General features: G+C 37.4%; 1 protein-coding gene across 2 annotated transcripts; it reads right to left on the bottom strand.

The window, feature by feature from the left end:
- Positions 1-1,873: 1,873 nt before the first annotated feature.
- On the bottom strand, positions 1,874-20,209 carry LOC132562783 (uncharacterized). Of its 2 annotated transcripts, XM_060227552.1 has the most exons (9): positions 20,125-20,209; positions 18,229-18,930; positions 13,093-13,293; positions 8,518-8,585; positions 7,809-7,992; positions 6,662-6,825; positions 4,294-4,420; positions 3,167-3,278; positions 1,874-2,319 (listed from the first exon to the last, which is right to left on the bottom strand). In XM_060227552.1, exons 2-9 carry the CDS (start codon positions 18,899-18,901, stop codon positions 2,229-2,231), a joined length of 1,620 nt encoding a protein of 539 aa, XP_060083535.1. In that variant the 5' UTR covers positions 18,902-18,930; positions 20,125-20,209; the 3' UTR covers positions 1,874-2,228. The 2 variants fall into 2 exon arrangements, with proteins under 2 accessions (XP_060083535.1, XP_060083536.1); XM_060227553.1 differs by lacking the exon at positions 13,093-13,293.
- Positions 20,210-22,232: the final 2,023 nt, after the last annotated feature.

Genomic DNA, 22,232 nt, shown 5'->3' with positions numbered 1-22,232 from the left:
TCAAATGCATTCTTTGCAGAGTAATTCGTTAGTTTGTTCAACAATGTTTTTAAGTGGCAGCCATGGCATGTCACGACCAACAAATTATGAAATTTTGTGTTCTATCAATCGCCCCGTCTGAAAAATTTCATGCCCCCGGGGCGTTTATTGGAATAAATACGGTACACAGGATCATTGTTACTTCAGCCGTTCGGGTCTCGGTTATCAATAACATACACAGGATCATTGTTACTTCAGCCGTTCGGGTCTCGGTTATCAATAACATACACAGGGTCAGTGTTACTTCAGCCTTTCAGGTCTCGGTTATCAATAACATACAGAGCGATCATTGTTACTTCAGTCTTTTGGGTCTCGGTTATCAATAACATACAGAGCAATCATTGTTACTTCAGTCTTTGAGGTCTCGGTTATCAATAACATACACAGGATCATTGTTACTTTAGCCTTTGAGGTCTCGATTATCAATAACATACAGAGCAATCATTGTTACTTCAGTCTTTGAGGTCTTGGTTATCAATAACATACACAGGATCAGTGTTACTTAAGCCTTTCAGGTCTCGGTTATCAATAACATACAGAGCGATCATTGTTACTTCAGTCTTTTGGGTCTCGGTTATCAATAACATACAGAGCAATCATTGTTACTTCAGTCTTTGAGGTCTCGGTTATCAATAACATACACAGGATCATTGTTACTTCAGTCTTTGAGGTCTCGGTTATCGATAACATACAGAGCAATCATTGTTACTTCAGTCTTTGAGGTCTCGGTTATCAATAACATACAGAGCGATCATTGTTACTTCAGCCTTTGAGGTCTCGGTTATCAATAACATACAGAGCGTCATTGTTACTTCAGTCTTTGAGGTCTCGGTTATCAATAACATACAGAGCGATCATTGTTACTTCAGTCTTTGAGGTCTCGGTTATCAATAACATACAGAGCGATCATTGTTACTTCAGTCTTTGAGGTCTCGGTTATCAATAACATACAGAGCGATCAAATTATAGTAGATTGGTTCACTGCGATTGCAAAACATGTTTTGCCATCTTACATTAATCACTCTAGTTGGTCCGGATTGATAATATTGGAGGAAACCGATGTGCCCGGGGAAAACCCATGTGGTTGGGCAGGTGATCCCCAGACTGTTTCAGGGAATCAAACTTTGGACGTCATCCAACCACCCAAAATTAAAACATAACATAATGTTCGTATCATGTAAAAAAGGTGAAGGTCGAATATGCTGTTCAAGTTGTGATTCTTCATGGGGGGGGTCTATTATTTGATATTTGAGGAGAGGGAATAACATTGTGAAAAGTCAGATACCTTAAAATCAACAACCATATACTGCTTCATGACTGAAGTAAAAAATGCACCTTTTTGCCTCTCTTATGGTAAAATAACAAAAAATTTGATCCATCATTATCATTATGTGATACACATGTTCATCAGTCTATTTAGAGAGTTGTTTCAATCCTCAATAGTTCATTAGTTGTAGGGCTGTCCTTGAACTTTTCTGTTATTGCCATCACAGGATATATCCATCTCAAGATTTGAATATAGATTCCCTTTGGTCCCTGGTTATATGTCATGTATTTTGGGACTGATCAGAAAAACAAGATGGCAGACAGGTGGCCATCTTGGATTTTAACATTTATAGATTGTTGTTGCTATTTCTTGGGAAGTACAGGATCAACCATACTCTAACTTAACATGTAGATTTTCCTTGGTCCTTTGCTGGGAAAAATAGTTCTTCAGGTCCTAGAGTTTGCCCAATAAAATCAAAGAAGAGAATGCAAGCTCTATTGTGATAGATTCAGATATTATTTTCTGACAGACATATCTTTATCAGGCTGAAGTAAAACCAGAAGACAATTTTTCTCTAAAAATGTATGAATTTAATATTATCACAAAACATCATAAAGAAAAAAATGTTTTACAGCACAACTTGTTAACTTGTGATGGCGTCGGAGAGTACAGAGAAGACAGCCATGACATATTAAAGGTTTCAATGTAAACATTGAAATGTTATCGGAAATTGCTGCAATAATAAAGCAGATTTTTATATAATAAGTTAATGAAGCAATAAATACTGTTTCCATGTCAACAGTTTGTTTCCAAGGAGACAAATATAACAATATCAAGGTGTATTCTCTAGGTGACATAACTTTCCAAAGTCCGGAAATATCCAACAGGACAAATGTCTAGATTATCGATACTCCAGAGACTATCACGTCGAAAATCGAACGTTGGTTGCTGGCTTGCGTTCCATGTGCACTCGAGTATAACTGGTAGGTCCTTTAGGATCAGGGAACTTTATACTGTAATGACATAAAATAGCTTCAGATATTCAATGTATTCAACATTCTTTAACACGTATTTTCATCTGTCTCAAATTTTGTAGTTTTTGAAAAAAAAGCAATTTTCTAGGCATTCAATTTCATTCATGAATTGTGCTCACAAAATGCACTAAGATACATACCGATATTTAATTTCGAAACCGTTGATTAAGATTAATTAAGTTTTTTCATAGTTTTCAAGTCAGCATGAATATGTAAAATTTTAAATAAGTTGCTTGAAGAGCTTGAATAATGAATTGACCTTTGAACTTTATGTGGCCTTGACCCTGGGAGAATGTACAAAACAGAAAGTTGTACACAACAATCATCTGTCACTCTTCATATAGCTTAAAATAATTAACTGAGAGTCAAAAGTTAAAATATCCAAACTTAAAATTTCAATTTTATATTTGATAAAAATGTGTCATTTTAACATTATACATGCTTGTACCTATGGAATTTTTATATCCTTGCTACCTTCAAGAAGTACAGACAAGCATCTGAAACGGGGACAATGAGGAAACCAGACAATTTATCAAGATGTTTTGAGAAGCATAATTAATACAATATTAATATAAATTTTATCAAATTTTGCGAAAAAAATAATTCTTCATAGCCTGGATGGAAGCATGCGATGGGTATTTCTGTGGAATGAGACCTGAGTACCTGAGTACCCGAGTACCTGAGTACCTGAGTACCTCATACCTTTTCATATCTGTTCTGAGAATTAAACCCCAGATGTCAAGGTGAAAGGCGAGTAATATTCTAGACACCTTTAAAGATAACAGAGTCAGTGATGATTTCAAATTCTAATCCTTTCAGAACTTACTCTTCCTTAGGAGAGGTGGCATGGAATTTTGGTGTCCTCGTCCTTGCTTGGTGAGGTGGTTTATTCGAGCGTGGCGAGCTCAGTCCTGTACCGCTGAAGACATATGGCTCATCTACAATAAACATTGCAGTCACTAAATATTACTGAATGTTACAGGGTTAATAATTTACATGCAGATCTTGTGCACAATATGAAAGACTTGATCCTTTGATCAACATCAAACAAATCCACGGACCACATAACGGTATATTGTAATGGCTTTGTAATTGGGCGTCGCTCCTTTGTAAACTTCAAATGAAGTGCATCGGCCTGTGATAGGTCAGTTTTTTTCTCCTGGGACCAATGAAATTACTTCGCTTGTGCCTTTGATTTTGCCAGGACAAGTTCCTGGGATGTAGAGAGCAAAAGGATGAAATAAGCCTATTCCTGACCTTTAGTAACAGGCAATGTGTTTGCCTCCTTGAGCTTATTCAGTTCTCTAACAAGCACACCTGTCCCCCCCTCCCCGGGCTTATTGTAATGTAATAAACACACCATGTGACTGTGATTAAGGGGTAATGTTGTTGGCACCCTGGGCTTCAAGTTTTGTAACAAGCACACTGCCTGACTAAGGAGTAATATGTTGCCCCACCCCTAGTCTTGCTGCAGGTAAAATACAGTACCAGGGGTATATGCAAATTATACTAAATCTTTACTGGTCTTAAATTCTTGTCGTAAGTTTGATGTTATTCATGTTTAGTTTTTTAGCACATCTAATCCATAGTCAAAGTCACAGAGGTCAATGTTTGTAAAACTGAAACAATACCTTCTGATTGGCCAATGACTAATAGGTCTGCTGGGAATAACCCTGACCTAGTATTTAAAGAGAAATGACCTTGACCCATAATCAAGTGCACAGAGGTCAAATACTAAAAACACCTGAATCAATTGTTTGTTGAAAGTGAGAACAAAATTTAAAGCCGGTTGGAAATTATCGTTACTTTCATAAAATGCATAAAAATTTTACAGAAAATATGGATCAATCGTGTTGTTAGGGGAAAAAAAATCGCTCTTATTGGGGTTGTATCTCTTAATAGCATTTTTTCCCAGCATGCTTCAGGTAAGTTATATCATTTTACAAAACTTACCCATGGTCTCTCTCCTTTGTCCTGTATTAACATCTGGAAAGCTAGTCTTGCTCCAGTCAGATCGGGGTGAAGCACCTGTGTATTGTGTATCGGTTCGACATTTTGGTTTGGGGACGGAACGGGAATACTGTACACAGCGAAAAAAATATAAAAATAAAAATTAGGAAAATATTGAAGAATTTACAGTTTATTAGTCCTCCAGAATGTCTACGTATCTGCCATATTCTATCATTTTACAGAATCATTTCAAACTCTGGTATTTCTTGGTCACATTATAGTCGTCATAGTAACAGAAATACTCGAACTCGAATTCATGAGGGATTGATTTTTGCTATGTTCGTAACCAATAACAACAGTAACGTAAAATTAAACACCAAGTAAACATTTGTGAATGAAAATATTAAAAATTATCTGTTACACCTGTACTAATGACAAGTCCAGATTTTTACAACCGCACAAAATTAAACAGTTATACCAAAGATGCAGTTTGTATCGATTTAGAGAAAAAATTGTGGAAATCTGGAACTAAAGAATAAAGGGAGATAAGAGAAACATATACTGTAACTGTTTAGCTAATTCATAACCCACAACTAATATATCACATTTGTCCAGTGTGGGTAATGTTCACAGGTATTTCAGCATGTCTATACAGTATCTTCCTACACTGGTATGATAACCAGGGATGTATATAACAGTCCCTGTGATAACTAACAATTTCCAATATTTTCATTTTCTGTAAAACATTTTCCTGTGTATTCCATTTGGTGCTCTTATATGATCACGAATACAGCAAAAATTTTAACAACAATACGTAAGTTTAGTTAGTTTAAACAATATATTTTTATATAATAGTTGACAAAATTACACATACACACATACACACATACATACATATATATATATATAGAATGGGAAAACAAGCTTGAAGCTTCCATTAAATATACAATATGATTACAACAAGAGCTTAACTCATGAAATCATTTTTCCTCAAATTATTTTTTATAATTTATTTCATAACAAGAGGCCCAAGGGGCCTTAACGGTAACCTGAGGAATATATGTCAATAATCTGGGGATTTTAAAATGTTGCAAAAATGTAACAACACTTGTGCAGGACCATGTGTAAAACATCTGTACCAAGTTTGAACATGACCCACCCAATGGTTCTTGAGAGGAAGTCCATAATGTCTTAGCCAAACAGAGGCCAGGGTGGCCATCTTGGATTTTAAATCGCCCCAAAAAGTTAAAACGCTTGCTAGGACCTTGTGTAGAACATTCGTATCAAGTTTCCCCTTTTCCCCCCTCCTGGGGCCCGTATTGGGGCCACACCCTTTTTCTTCGCAAACTTGAAGCAGCTTCCCATGTGGATGCTTTGTGCCAAGTTTGGTCAAAATGCATCCAATCGTTCTTGAGAAGAAGTGATTTAAAGAAGGTTTTTACATATGGCCCCTTTTACACCCCTTATGGGCCCCAAAGGGGACATAATCACTTTTTTCAACATAATTTCATATATCCTTCACTAAGGAATGCTTTCTACCAAATTTGGTTGAAATTGGTCAAAGTTGAATTTTTGACCCTTTTGAGCACCCCCTAGTGGGGCCGTTTTTGACCCGATTTTTTTTTCATTCCCAAACTTTGTAGACCATGCCATAAGGACCCTAAATATCAAATAGGAACTTAATTTGACAGCTGGTTCATGAGAAGAAGATTTTTAAAGATTTACCTTATTTTACCCCCTTTTCCCCCCTCCTGCAGCCCCTATTGGGGCCACGCCCTATTTCTTCGCAAACTTGAAGCGGCTTCCCATGGGGATGCTTTGTGCCAAGTTTGGTCAAAATCCATTCAGTGGTTCTTGAGAAGAAGTCGAATATGTGAAAAGTTAACGGCACACGACGCACGACAACAGACAAATCATGATGGCAATAGGCCTTCGCCTCAGGCGACCTAAAAACCAAGTACCTTCAAAAGCAATTAGGTTGTTTTCTGCCTTATACCTGAATTATTTTTTTAAAGTGTTCTAATTTTTCACTTTAAATCACAGAATAAATTAAAAAAAAAAAGAAGTAAAGTATAAGATAAAATGATCATGTCAAACAGCTGGTTATTATCATGTGGATAATATTTTCACAATTTTGTGGTACACTAACGAGATCACAAAAATTTACACTGTGAAGTGAAGTATATATTGGAAGTCATTTTACATTCCAATCATGAAACTTAAATTCGTTAAAAGTATAATTTAATTGTTTTGAAAGGAAACCAAGAAATTTTTTTACTTGTGAACATAACCAATTAAACATTATTTTTTTGGTGACAGGCTTTAGACAAGACCACAAAAATCTACTGTTACAGGACATCCACATACTGACCTCTTTAGCACGTTCCTGTTTACTGTTTGTACCCCTGCCACTCGATCTGTTCTGGGGATTGAGGGGTGTTCCATGATCCTTTGTCCACTTCTCACAGAAAGGGATGTGATGGTCAGCTGCTGACTTACTGAATGACCGTCCACAATATCTACACTCCACAGGACCTACACAAACATACAGGACTGAATGACCGTCCACAATATCTACACTCCACAGGACCTACACAAACATACAGGACTGAATGACCGTCCACAATATCTACACTCCACAGGACCTACACAAACATACAGGACTGAATGACCGTCCACAATATCTACACTCCACAGGACCTACACAAACATACAGGACTGAATGACCGTCCACAATATCTACACTCCGCAAGACTTACACAAACATACAGGACTGAATGACCGTCCACAATATCTACACTCCACAGGACCTACACAAACATACAGGACTGAATGACCGTCCACAATATCTACACTCCACAGGACCTACACAAACATACAGGACTGAATGACCGTCCACAATATCTACACTCCGCAAGACTTACACAAACATACAGGACTGAATGACCATCCACAATATCTACACTCCACAGGACCTACACAAACATAAAGGACTGAATGACCGTCCACAATATCATATAGGACTGAATGACCGTCCACAATATCTACACTCCACAGGACTGAATGACCAACCACAACAGAAATAAAGAGCAATCAATTTTTTGTATAAAGGAACTTACATGTCCTTGTGAGGACCAAATATCTCTACAACAGGATCTTATATGTTCTTTCTATATTTTTTGCATTCAATGAATTTATTTCACACAAGAATCAGTGGCAGCCAAATGCCCCCATCTTAAGGCTGACTAGAACATTCATCTGAGGTTTTTCCTGTTTAAACATTTCAATCAAGCAGAAGTTTGTGAATGGTGATAACAGTTGTTCTCCTGGAAGTCAGTCCCTTCAAAGTCAAGCTCATCTACCATATATCGGACAATTTTGACAAATTGATGATAAATATGTTACCATCACAATATAAATATTTGATAAGTAATGAATACAGAGCTATATACTTTAAGTACAGAAAGCCTAGATTTTTAAACCTGGATTAGTTTGGTTTTGATAATATTGAAACATACCGAGATCACTGTCATCTCTTGTCATTTTTGCTGCTCGTCTGGCTCGACGAATGTTCTTCAGTAAATTTTCATGTGTATCACGCCAATGTTCACCTTTTGGCTTTGGATAATGAGCCCCGAAGGGATCACTATCATCAAACTGGCTGTGTCTCTGTCGGCGCTCACACGCTGGTTCGTGAGTATTCTGTGGATGAAATACTGTGGTTTACTACAAATTAACAAACCCCAAGCCCAGAGATCAAACCAGAGGGACTGTGGGTCTCTATGTCAGGGATAATTCAGCAATCCTGCAAAATTATATCAATTTATAGAAATGTTGATATGCTCCAAGTTTGGATTTGGAGAACATTTTTTTTTTTATTTTATTTATTTTTCTCCTTCGTTACATTATGAACATGACATAAAACAGAAACAAACAAATTCATACATCATTTCATATCAATTACATAACATTAGAGAAAAAAAAAGTTTCATAACATCATTAAAATATATGTAAATTAAATTTGATTTCTTTTACCTCTAAATATGATTAACAACAGGTGTGGTAAGAAACTAGAACAGTCAACTGTAAACTTTGTATTTATTCAGTGTTACAAACATCCCTCTACCATGTACGGGACAGACTTTTATATTCAACAGCCTTCACCTTAGTTACAATCATTATAAATCATGATTAAATGGTACCAACCCTACATGTACTATTACTTACTAATGCCTCAAGTGTCAAACGCTTCCCACAAAATGAACATCTGAATCTTGGTTCCGCATAGCCATCATCTGCAATAAAACATCAATGTCTGATCATCTTCTGTTATACTAAAATACAGTTCATAGACCTCTGTAGGTCTACCCTCTGTAGGTCTACATTGTTACCTCTGTAGGTCTACCCTCTGTAGGTCTACATTGTTACCTCTGTAGGTCTACCCTCTGTAGGTCTACATTGTTACCTCTGTAGGTCTACATTGTTACCTCTGTAGGTCTACCCTCTGTAGGTCTACCCTCTGTAGGTCTAAATTGTTACCTCTATAAGTCTACCCTCTGTAGGTCTACATTGTTACCTCTGTAGGTCTACCCTCTGTAGGTCTACATTGTTACCTCTGTAGGTCTACATTGTTACCTCTGTAGGTCTACCCTCTGTAGGTCTACATTGTTACCTCTGTAGGTCTACCCTCTGTAGGTCTACATTGTTACCTCTGTAGGTCTACATTGTTACCTCTGTAGGTCTACATTGTTACCTCTGTAGGTCTAAATTGTTACCTCTGTAGGTCTACATTGTTACCTCTGTAGGTCTACATTGTTACCTCTGTAGGTCTACCCTCTGTAGGTCTACATTGTTACCTCTGTAGGTCTACATTGTTACCTCTGTAGGTCTACCCTCTGTAGGTCTACATTGTTACCTCTGTAGGTCTACATTGTTACCTCTGTAGGTCTACCCTCTGTAGGTCTACATTGTTACCTCTGTAGGTCTACATTGTTACCTCTGTAGGTCTACCCTCTGTAGGTCTACATTGTTACCTCTGTAGGTCTACATTGTTACCTCTGTAGGTCTACATTGTTACCTCTGTAGGTCTACATTGTTACCTCTGTAGGTCTACATTGTTACCTCTGTAGGTCTACCCTCTGTAGGTCTACATTGTTACCTCTGTAGGTCTACATTGTTACCTCTGTAGGTCTACCCTCTGTAGGTCTACATTGTTACCTCTGTAGGTCTACATTGTTACCTCTGTAGGTCTACATTGTTACCTCTGTAGGTCTACATTGTTACCTCTGTAGGTCTACCCTCTGTAGGTCTACATTGTTACCTCTGTAGGTCTACATTGTTACCTCTGTAGGTCTACCCTCTGTAGGTCTACATTGTTACCTCTGTAGGTCTACATTGTTACCTCTGTAGGTCTACATTGTTACCTCTGTAGGTCTACATTGTTACCTCTGTAGGTCTACCCTCTGTAGGTCTACATTGTTACCTCTGTAGGTCTACATTGTTACCTCTGTAGGTCTACCCTCTGTAGGTCTACCCTCTGTAGGTCTACATTGTTACCTCTGTAGGTCTACCCTCTGTAGGTCTACCCTCTGTAGGTCTACATTGTTACCTCTGTAGGTCTACCCTCTGTAGGTCTACATTGTTACCTCTGTAGGTCTACATTGTTACCTCTGTAGGTCTACCCTCTGTAGGTCTACATTGTTACCTCTGTAGGTCTACATTGTTACCTCTGTAGGTCTACATTGTTACCTCTGTAGGTCTACATTGTTACCTCTGTAGGTCTACATTGTTACCTCTGTAGGTCTACATTGTTACCTCTGTAGGTCTACCCTCTGTAGGTCTACCCTCTGTAGGTCTACATTGTTACCTCTGTAGGTCTACCCTCTGTAGGTCTACCCTCTGTAGGTCTACATTGTTACCTCTGTAGGTCTACCCTCTGTAGGTCTACCCTCTGTAGGTCTACATTGTTACCTCTGTAGGTCTACCCTCTGTAGGTCTACCCTCTGTAGGTCTACATTGTTACCTCTGTAGTCATCACAAAAACAAAAAACAAAAGTCTATTTCATTTAGATATATTTATTTGCAATATCATTACTTTGGAGCGGTGTTTACAGAGGCTGCATTTCGGCCAAAAGATAAAACAAACTGGAAACACAGTTCCAACAATTAATCTGTAGTAGCTAGTGTGTGTTTCTTTAGACAAGATAGTCAACCAAACAAACATCTTCTCCATGGGAACATTTGGTATGTGATCTTATTAAAATCCTGACTTCATCTCTTGGAGGCTTGAGGCTACTAAACAGCTGGTGATTTATAAGACAGCCAATACATCCGTCTTCACATCGTCTCTTTCACGCTTATTTCCTCAATATTCCACAATACTTCCACACCCGTCTAGAAAATGAAAAGCAAATATGGTAACATCACAAGGTATAACACAGAGATGATTAGTAGTGGTAACTCCTATAGATGATGGAAATTGCCTGGGGAACACCATATATACTGGTATTCAATCAAATCATATGCCAAGGCTATTTCAATGTCCTGTTATAAGCCCACCCTCTGACTTTGTGTTGGAAGTGATGTGTAAGGTACTTTGAGGTCCTGTAATAAGCCCACCCTCTGACTTTGTGTTGGAAGTGATGTGTAAAGTCCATTGAGGTGGTCCTGCAGTAAGCCCACCCTCTGACTTGGTGTTGGAAGTGATGTGTAAGGTACTTTGAGGTCCTGCAATAAGCCCACCCTCTGAATTTGTGTTTGGAGTGATGTGTATTGTTCCCTGAACTTTTTACAGGATAAATAAAGGTATTCAAATAAACATGATAAAATATTATCAAGATTGCAAAGAGGTATTAGTGACAAACATTCACAGGTCAAACAATGCAGTTTATTATTGTTTACTGTTTCTTCATTCCATACTCACTTTTACCAAGACATGTACAGAACTAAGAGGTTTACACAGACATGTACAGAACTAAGAGGTTTACACAGACATGTACAGAACTAAGAGGTTTACACAGACATGTACAGAACTAAGAGGTTTACACAGACATGTACAGAACTAAGAGGTTTACACAGACATGTACAGAAATAAGAGATTTACACAAAATTCAGGGAAGATCTTCATGGTAATAAGAATTTCTGATTATACGAAGCATGAACAACAATAGACTCGTTTGCATAAATGCTTTTCACCATGCATACTACATGAACTTTAAACCAAATGTCTTACATCTGCAATCTATTTTCATGAAATTGAAATTTTGAAAAATTAATTCTTCAACAATTTACTTTTTCAAAAATACACAGTAATGATTGATAAAATTTACAGATTTGTATGTTATAATCTGTTTCACGAAAGTCACAAATCACAACATTAACAACAGACAACAAGTAAGAATCTGGTATATTACGGTCTGTTTCATGAAAGTCACAAATTAGAACATTAACAATAGACAAAAACTGCAGTCGTGTATATTATGGTCTGTTTCATGAAAGTCACATATTAGAACATAAACAATACACAAAAATGACAGTCTTTTATATTATGGTCTGTTTCATGAAAGTCACAAATTAGAACATGATTACATCACTGTGACTGAAATATTATTGTCAAAACCCTTGAACTACTGAAAAAAATATATCATGCAAAAATTCATACAATATACTGACTAAGGAAAATCAAGCAATTCAACTTACCTGTGTTTGGCATTCATTTTGATTATCTTAATATAACGAGATGTTCAAGGTGTCTGGGAAAGCATCCAAGTCATGTGGCTTCTGGAGATTGGAAACAGCTTGAAGGTGATGAAAGTACACTTTCATGCTCTATACAAATATTAATAGTCATACTTTCTTTCTCCATGATCTTCTATTTGAAAACTTTGAAAGACTTTAGACCTGTAAACTAAATCCCTGCAAATATTATTGGGACTCCATAAATCCTATGGCATAAAAACCTATTAAAGATAAGGTGTACCTTACATGTTAAACATTGAATAAATGTTAGCGATGTTTGTCTAATTGTTATCTTTTTTCTTTTTTTTTTTCAAATTCCATCCATCCATTCTTTTATTAAATAATATGCCACCATCTTTTAAGTTAGGACTTCAGAAACTTTACAAGTCATTTCACTATATCAATTTATTTGAATGACAGCAAATTTTTGGTTTTAATGCTATTGTTGTTTTTGAGCCCAACTTAAACAATTAGCGTGAAAGTGACCAATCAGACGACCTGTGACATTTCGTTATGTTCCAGGGCAAAAGTGGAAACAAGCTCTTATAGGAATCTCTTTATTAAAACAAAAGATTGGGTAAACACAAGATGCACCATGCATGCATGCATATATACATATTAAACTTGATTCCCACACACTCTTAAATTAGTGCAATTATGAACTATCCTGGTACTCAAATTCACAATTTTGTATAAAGACTGGAATAGTGAACCAAATTACCAGTGGGGTAATCTGTGGAATAAAAGGTGTCTGTACACTATGTTAATCCTTCATGTTTTCTCAACTGTCACACTTTCTGGAAACATGATTTAGGAATTATCACCTTCCAACAGGTGTAAACTGAGGAAGCATTCAAACATACTGAAGAAACATTCTTTATTCTAAATATAGTACTAAAATGAGGAAACGAAATTCCATTTTTATTATGAATTTTCATTTATCTTCTTTTTTTCCCGCCAAAAGTATCATTTTATCTCAATTGAATAAATACCTGTACTTAACATGTAAAATGTTTTCCTCTATAAACAGAAAAAATTTGGTCAAGAATATAGGTGTAGACCAACCTTCTTCTGAATCCGAACTGAATCTAAATCCTGGTTCATCATCCTCGTCTGATGATAGTTCAGCGTGTTGTGTTTGTCCCGGGGAAAACATATATTCTTGGTTCAATCCACCACTGTAACCGTGTTCAGGAGCAGTGTTTCGCTTCTCTTTCTTCTCTTTCTTAACATTGTGTGATTTTTTATGCTGTTTGTTTGCTTTTCCTACAGGGTTAACAGGAAAAAAGACATACATTGTTCGACATTGTTCAAATTTGGTCTGTTAGAACGTGGCCTCTATCGGTTTGGCCGTTTAGAACTCAAAGACAATTCGGCAAATTACAGTTCCTCACCAACATACAGCCTCACCAATGTTTATCCATACCCAAAGGATGAAATTCCAGCGAAAAGTAGCTATAGGAGATAGAGCCTCCACAAACCTTTCCTTCGATGTGGGTCAAAGATCAAAAAGGTCAAAATGTAGGTCAGCTTAACATACTTTTGATATATGCTCCATTACCTCACCATGATGAACCCATACACCTAGTATGAAAAGTTCAAGTAACAAGGAATGTAGGAAATGGAGCTCAGACTAACTTTTTCTTTGATGTAGGTCAAAGGTCAAAATGTAGGTCAGAATGATCAGAGTTGCAGTCTGGCATGTTACAGTCTGGACTGTTATGAATCTGACAGATCTATAGACTCAAAGGTAGGGAGGGCCGACAGAAACATTGACAGCTCTATAGACACAGTGGTAGGGAGGGCCAACAGAAATAGTGACAGCTCTATAGACACAGTGGTAGGGAGGGTTGACAGAAACATTGACAGCTCTATAGACACAGTGGTAGGGAGGGCCGACAGAAACATTGACAGCTCTATAGACACAGTGGTAGGGAGGGTTGACAGAAACATTGACAGCTCTATAGACACAGTGGTAGGGAGGGCCAACAGAAATAGTGACAGCTCTATAGACACAGTGGTAGGGAGGGCCGACAGAAATGGTGACAGCTCTATAGACACAGTGGTAGGGAGGGCCGACAGAAATGGTGACAGCTCTATAGACACAGTGGTAGGGAGGGCCGACAGAAATAGTGACAGCTCTATAGACACAGTGGTAGGGAGGGCCGACAGAAACATTGACAGCTCTATAGACACAGTGGTAGGGAGGGCCGACAGAAATGGTGACAGCTCTATAGACACAGTGGTAGGGAGGGCCGACAGAAACATTGACAGCTCTATAGACACAGTGGTAGGGAGGGCCGACAGAAATAGTGACAGCTCTATAGACACAGTGGTAGGGAGGGCCAACAGAAATAGTGACAGCTCTATAGACACAGTGGTAGGGAGGGCCGACAGAAACATTGACAGCTCTATAGACACAGTGGTAGGGAGGGCCGACAGAAACATTGACAGCTCTATAGACACAGTGGTAGGGAGGGCCAACAGAAATAGTGACAGCTCTATAGACACAGTGGTAGGGAGGGCCAACAGAAATAGTGACAGCTCTATAGACACAGTGGTAGGGAGGGCCGACAGAAATGGTGACAGCTCTATAGACACAGTGGTAGGGAGGGCCGACAGAAATGGTGACAGCTCTATAGACACAGTGGTAGGGATGGCCGACAGAAATGGTGACAGCTCTATAGACACAGTGGTAGGGAGGGCCTACAGAAACATTGACAGCTCTATAGACACAGTGGTAGGGAGGGCCAACAGAAATAGTGACAGCTCTATAGACACAGTGGTAGGGAGGGCCGACAGAAATGGTGACAGCTCTATAGACACAGTGGTAGGGAGGGCCGACAGAAATGGTGACAGCTCTATAGACACAGTGGTAGGGAGGGCCGACAGAAATGGTGACAGCTCTATAGACACAGTGGTAGGGAGGGCCGACAGAAATGGTGACAGCTCTATAGACACAGTGGTAGGGAGGGCCGACAGAAACATTGACAGCTCTATAGACACAGTGGTAGGGAGGGCCGACAGAAATAGTGACAGCTCTATAGACACAGTGGTAGGGAGGGCCAACAGAAATAGTGACAGCTCTATAGACACAGTGGTAGGGAGGGCCGACAGAAATGGTGACAGCTCTATAGACACAATGGTAGGGAGGGCTGACTGAAATAGTTATTCATGATAATAAACAGTTCTATAGGGTTAATGGTAATACCAGACATAAAATTATTGTCTGACAAATATAGCACTTATATATATAAAAAAACAGTTGTTTAGTAGTTAACCATAGAGGTTTGAAACACAATTTTGTACAAAATGAAATGCTTTCATCACAGAGACTCAAGACTTAGTGACAGAGTAATGTTTTAGATACCAGACAAGGAGATATAGAATTCAAAATTGTAAAGGTGATCATGATGATGTTTGTAAACCTGTATAACATAGTTAAGTGAGAAATAAAGTCCGACATGAAAATTAACAAATTCTATTTCTGGCGTCGGTAACCATTGTTTATAACACTGAAACATTGGATGTTTGTTAACCTGTAAATATATCTTTCTTATGCATGATTTTCAAAGTTGATCGAGGTTATTCCTTTGGATCCCGGTGCGGATTCCACAAGGCAGTGTCTTTGGGCCATTCCTCTTTAAAACTTACATAAATTACCTAAATTATTATCTCCATTATTCAAAGACAAAACAAAGTGATGTATGATGTGCACAGTATAGAAAATGTGCAAAATTTTCAAAACCTTTTGGAAAATCGTCAGTGAAAAAGTTACTGATTCTTCACTCGAAAGAAACTACTACAAAAATGAAGCAGAGTGAGAAAACTTAATGTTTGAAAGACAAACTTTTAGGGATTAGTATTGAATAGCAATTGAACTTGTTGATTTACGTTTCACGTGTTTTAACAGAGCAATTAGTAAAGCAGGCCTGATAAGACCGAATATTTGTTTACCTTGATAAATTAATGTTTTTTATTTATTAACAAGAGGTCCATGGGCCTTAACGGTCATCTGACAAAAAGCAAGCCAAACCTAGAAAGTGGGTTGAGGTCATTCATTTGAACAAAATTGGTAGCCTCTCCTCCAAGCATCTTACAGGCCCAATATCAGCACTCATGGACTTTTGCTTGTTGAGAAGAAGTCGTTTGTATATTTTAACATATTTGACCCCTGTGACCTTGAAAGTGGGTCGAGGTCATTCATTTTAATAAACTTGGTAGCCTTTCCTCCCAGCATGCTACAGACCCAATATCGGCACTCATAGACTTTTGCTTATTGAGATGAAGTCCTTTGTATATTTTAACATACTTGACCCCTGTGACCTTGAAAGTGGGCCAAGGTCATTCATTTGAACAAACTTTGTAGGGCTCCATGCCAGCATGCTATGGGCCAAGTATTAGCCCCCTAGGCCTTCTAGTATTTGAGAAGAAGTTATTTAAAAATTTTAACATATTTGGTGACCTTGAAAGTTGTTCCATGTGATAGCCTTCATCCCAGCATGCCACAGGCACAATATCAGGGTTATTGAGGAGAAGTCAAAGATTTTAACATATTTGTGTGACCTTGAACGTTCAAGGTCATTCACTTGAACAATCTTAGTAGCACTTCATCCCAGCATGTCACAGGCCAAATATCTACACTCTGAGCCTTTTGGTTAATGAGAAGAAGTTGTTTAAAGATTTTAACATATATGACCCCTGTGACCTTTAAAGTGGGTCAAGGTCATTCATTTGAACAAACTTGGTAGAGCTCCATGCCAGTATCCTCTGTGCCAAGTATTAGCCCCCTGGACCTTCTGGTATTTGAGAAAAAGTTGTTTGAATGAAAAGTTTACGCACGGCGCACGGCAGACGGCGCACGACGGCGGACGAAGCACGATGGCTATAGGTCATCTTGACCCTTTGGGTCAGATGACCTAAAAAGGATATCAAGTCCGATCACATCTGGAAATATAGCAGCCATTGTGTCAAACCCTCTCAAGCAAAGGATAAAGATCTTCTTGAAATGTCTACCAGAGTAAAACAAAGGCTTTTACTAGGCTTCAACACGCTTACCTAACGATGGTTAAACTTTCCAGTGCTGAAACACTGTAGAATATAGGGTAGTGTACATAACATCACAAACAATACAGGAGCTAGTTAGGTCAATCACTTCAAGTGGAATGTTCAGTTAAGAGAAGGCTGTCAATAATTAGTCCATCTTTTAACATTTGAGATTCAACATTTTAATTTCTCTAAACATTTTTGTTTACGGTAAGTGGTCTCTTTCATATCTCTTTATTCACCTTTCACTCCAACAACTTTTTCTGTGTTGATGGGCGTTTAATCAACCTCTGTCTTTTGTTTTTAAAACTGTTTGAATGCCAGAAAACATCACCTAAAATGTAACATGATACCATGGGTGGGTTCTGTGGCACAGCGTTAACACACTCCCCTTTCACACAAGGGACCAGAGTTTGACTACACAAGTGAATGTGAAAATAAATGGTTTCACCTGTCTGACCTCATTCATTTTTCATTGGGTTCTCCAGTTTGTTCCAATAGTAGGATTCCTTGTATGTTTCAATACAGACCAACCACAACAGTAATCAACATGATTTGTCATTTAACTTTTAAACGTCTTCAAGAGTTATTGCCCTTGGATTGATAAAAATTTCAATAATGTCTTTGCTGACATGATGGCAATCCTCAAAAACATATACGGTATGTATGTTATTGAAACTGCTGTTCCTTTCAATTTAAACATCACTTAATCTAAATTACGTAAAAGACTTTTGTCACCATGAATATCACATCACAGACAACATCGACATCAATGTTTGTATATACCATAAATAAGTATTTCAATTCAAACTGAGAAATTTCACATGCTATTTTTTTATGTAGGTAATGTCCCTTCATTTACTTGTGTATTGACGAAAATGTTAATAAATCTGCTAATCTAAAGAGAGAATCACTAAAATGTTTGTTTAAATCAAAAATATTAAATTCTAATAAAATACAATCCCGCTAAAAATAAAAGCATTTTGTTTTCATTTTAACTTTAACACTAGGTCTGTATTTCTCATTATGTGCCACAAAATACCACACTTTATTTATAATCCATGCAGATGTGTATATAAAATTATCTTTCTTCAATAAAAAGTTTCATAGTCCTGACTTCATAAATGAGGTAACATGCTAACATCATCAACCTACCTGTAAAGATGTCATCAAACTCATCCATTCCACCATGAAAAGATGAAAATTCAAATGGACTTTTCGAGCAAAACATTGAGAAATGGGCATCTAGATCATCTACAAATGATTTAAAAGCGAAGGAAAACATTCCAGATTTTGAACCAAATCCTGGAAAGCCAGCCTCAAAATCTCCGAAAAGGTCTTCATCCGGAGCGTTCCAGTCCTGACTCCAAGGTTTCTGTGGTTTACTCTTTGTTTTTTTCTTTTTACTTTTGTTGTTGGAATTTCTTGCCCCTTTGCCGGATGAAAAAAATGTGAAATTGAAATCCTCTTCTGGTGATGTAAATGTCCGACCTGAAGGTTTAGAATATGCACCACTATATCCCTTACCATCATCACTCCCAGTACTATAAGAAAACGTTGTGCTATAACTACCACTTGGTTTTGTTTTAGTAAAAGTTTTTTTCGGTTCCTCTTTTGGTTTGTTAACCTCTCTTTCATGCATTTCTCGTCGATCAGCACTTTTTAGATAATCGTATGCCGCAGAGATTTCCTTGAACTTTTCTTCAGCACCAGGTTCCTTGTTTTTGTCAGGGTGAAATTTCCGAGCCAGGTTTCGGTAGGACTTTTTGATCTCATCCTCCGTTGCTCCTGGCTTGAGACCAAGAACGGTGAAAAGGTTCTTGGTCATGGTTCCTGATCTATCTGTGACTCAGTGATCTGAAATACATCAATAACCATGATCTATTATATTTATCTAAATTAAAGTAATCTCTAACATCAGTATTCCAGAAATCATGCAATCCAGCTAGAAAAAATGCAGAATGGATTTCTTCAGCATTATTTAATCTAACAATCCGGCAATTTACATTCTGGTTTTGGACATAACTGTCACCATGTATACAGCATTTTATGCAATGTTGACTTGAATATGAGAAAACAAATTTGAAAAATTTATATGGAAAACAAATATTCATTATACTAAATGCAGTAATGCAGTTGAATGTTTCAGAAATTTCCACACACCCCACCCTCCCAATGTATATGCCTGAGGCAAAACCTTTCCTTCATGCCTAAAACTAAACAAGAGTCCCAATTGGAATGTATCCCTCATATAGATCACATTATAAAGAAAAGATATCATTAGTAACCATTGCGTTTCCTCACTGTTTTAGTAAGTTTACCATGGCCTCAGAAACATTCCTTCCATTTTGAAACAATTTGGATTCACATGTATATATACCATATCAGGGACGTATATATATCATACATCCCTGACGATATCTTTATCATTTATAACTAAAAAAACATTTTTTTCCTCGAATCTTATAAAATGCATCACAGTCACTTATCTGATATAAACAACACAGCCAACTTTCAGTATGATTATAGTCATGAACACATGTAAAATATTGAAAGTGTCTGGAAAGATGTATAATGGACTGTGGGTTTTTACTCAGGTTGGTTAATACCAGATACGAGTATATGTGTTCTATTACAGACTTAAATATAGGGGGCAGAAATACATATCTAATTCTAAGTATGTGGTTCTATACAACATGATATAGCTATAATATAACACTGTACAGTATACAGTCATTACAGGTACTTAGTGAAGTGATACATGTGTGTATCAGAAGTATGGTGGTAAGAAGTCGGCTTGGTAACAATTGTTGACACATACACTTTGTATATGAACACAAGCAAAGAGGGGGGCCTCGTTTGTCGAATTCGTGCACATCTGGTTCCAATCAAATCGCTATCTCTGAATCATCTCGGGAGAGCAGTATCAGAATCGGCACACGAAATCGACAAACCAACAGAAATCCTTAGATAATCCATTCTGAAAATTATTCTTATGAATTTTATAGTATTTTTTGTCTTTAGTCGATATAAAATCACACCGATACGTACCACAAAGATCCTGGAAAAACTCCTTTTGCCTCGATCACCTACATCTTTGAAACCTTGCCATGGAGCTTATATCAACAAATGAGAGGTCAAGGTCAGTAGGAGCAACCGTTATTCAGATAACTTCAACAATATATTTCTTGGTATGATACACTTTTTATAAAATCAGTTATTACTAAATTTTCTTGAGAAATGGGAGAAAAAGTCTTAATTTAGAACAAATATTCGTTTATAAATGATTACATTTTAATTTCCGGGGAGCATATGAGAACACTATAATTAAAGACCCATGAAACTCGTATTTTTCCGGAATTTCATGAAAAAAAATAATTAAAAATAAGGTCTATATAAGATCACAAAGTGAAAAATCATCACATCCATCATTTACAAAATTTTAAAAAATCTACCAGATTTACCCTATGATGAAATAAATTGCTATCCTAATCAAAGTGGGAATAATGCCATATTGCAGTGCCTACATCAAGCTTTGGGTGTACTTTCGGAATAAACACTTCTTTATTTTTTGAGAAATTACTACATTTTTGCAGATGCAGTTTCCGGCATTGACAACCTTTGTTGAATATATGAAATAAACCACGCCAGATCCGGAAGAAAGTCGAGTGGTCAGTCAGAGGAATGCAAGTCAAGTCGCTCCCAATCCTAAATAAGACAAGTCGCCCCCTCGTAAGACAAGTCGCCCCTACATATCAAGACAACTCGCCACCCAAAAATATGTATTATGCGTCCATGTATATTAAATCATTCTAAATGTATTACTATTATTGTAGATGTGTGTATATATGATGATTGAATATGATTTATAATTGATGTTATTTATGTGATATAATGATAATGTGCATGTTAAGGTGTGTTTAAATGTGTATGTATGTTGTATATGAGTACATAATCCTTAAATTGGAATAAATAAAATAGCATCAAACAACAAAGTAATTATATTTTCCTTTTGATGAAGGGGCGACTTGTCTTGATGTAAAGGGGGGCGACCTGTCTTGAGATAATATGGGGTGACTTGTCTTGGGGGCGACTTTATTTGATACCAGTCAGAGAGGCCTCAAGCTTAAGCCTACATGAAAAGACCAAATAGACATGTAACAGGTCACGGTCATATTTCACTTTATCCGTCTTATTTTAAGAAAAGGTTTATGATAAAGTTAATTGAATATGACATATTTCGTTGAATATCTAAAATATGCTAGGGACGATAGCCACCAACTCCTCCAATCTCTCGTGGTATAGCGATAAGCTTGACAGTCGATTGAGGGGCCGAGAATGAATAGCCACCGATTGAATTTCGAACATAAGATTATCATTTCACTACAAAAAAAGGTGTTTACATTGAAAATAGTGTTATTTTCATTGATAACATAGCAGTATTTTCAAAAGCGGCGGGTTGATGAAAATTATGGGGGTTTTACCATCGTGATCTCATTGAGAAATGTTCTATTTCTTTGTGTGATATGAAGCTGGACGTGTTTGATGCTCGTTAGTTTGTCTATTGGTTCCGTTGTGTGATCAGAAGCTGGACGTGTTTGATGGTCGTTAGTTTGTCTGTTGGTTCCGTTGTGTGATATGAAGCTGGACGTGTTTGATGCTCGTAAGTTTGTCTGTTGGTTCCGTTGTGTGATATGAAGCTGGACGTGTTTGATGTTCGTTAGTTTGTCTGTTGGTTCCGTTGTCCGAGTGTTTGATGTTCGTTAGTTTGTCTGTTGGTTCCGTTGTGTGATATAAAGTTAGATGTGTTTGATGTTCGTTAGTTTGTCTGTTGGTTCCGTTGTGTGATATGAAACTGGACGTGTTTGATGTTCGTTAGTTTGTCTGTAGGTTCCGTTGTGTGATATGAAGCTGGACGTGTTTGATGCTCGTAAGTTTGTCTGTTGGTTCCGTTGTGTGATATGAAGCTGGACGTGTTTGATGTTCGTTAGTTTGTCTGTTGGTTTCGTTGGTGTATGCATTGTTCTCATAACTTACTCTCTTTAAATGGTGTGTGTCATCTATGAAGCAGAATACACTTGCTATTCCAGAACACCTGGTCTTACTCTCCTGGTACTTTTAAGCAGTCACCATGTAAGTCTTTCTTTTGTTCGTATTTT

The sequence above is a fragment of the Ylistrum balloti genome, unplaced genomic scaffold (assembly GCF_031769215.1).
Source record: "Ylistrum balloti isolate Yb309-2 unplaced genomic scaffold, AGI_CSIRO_Ybal_v1 Utg371510, whole genome shotgun sequence".
Classification (NCBI taxonomy): domain Eukaryota; kingdom Metazoa; phylum Mollusca; class Bivalvia; order Pectinida; family Pectinidae; genus Ylistrum; species Ylistrum balloti.
Note: the sequence above shows the minus strand (reverse complement) of the source record. Positions and strands in the feature narration are given on the sequence as shown.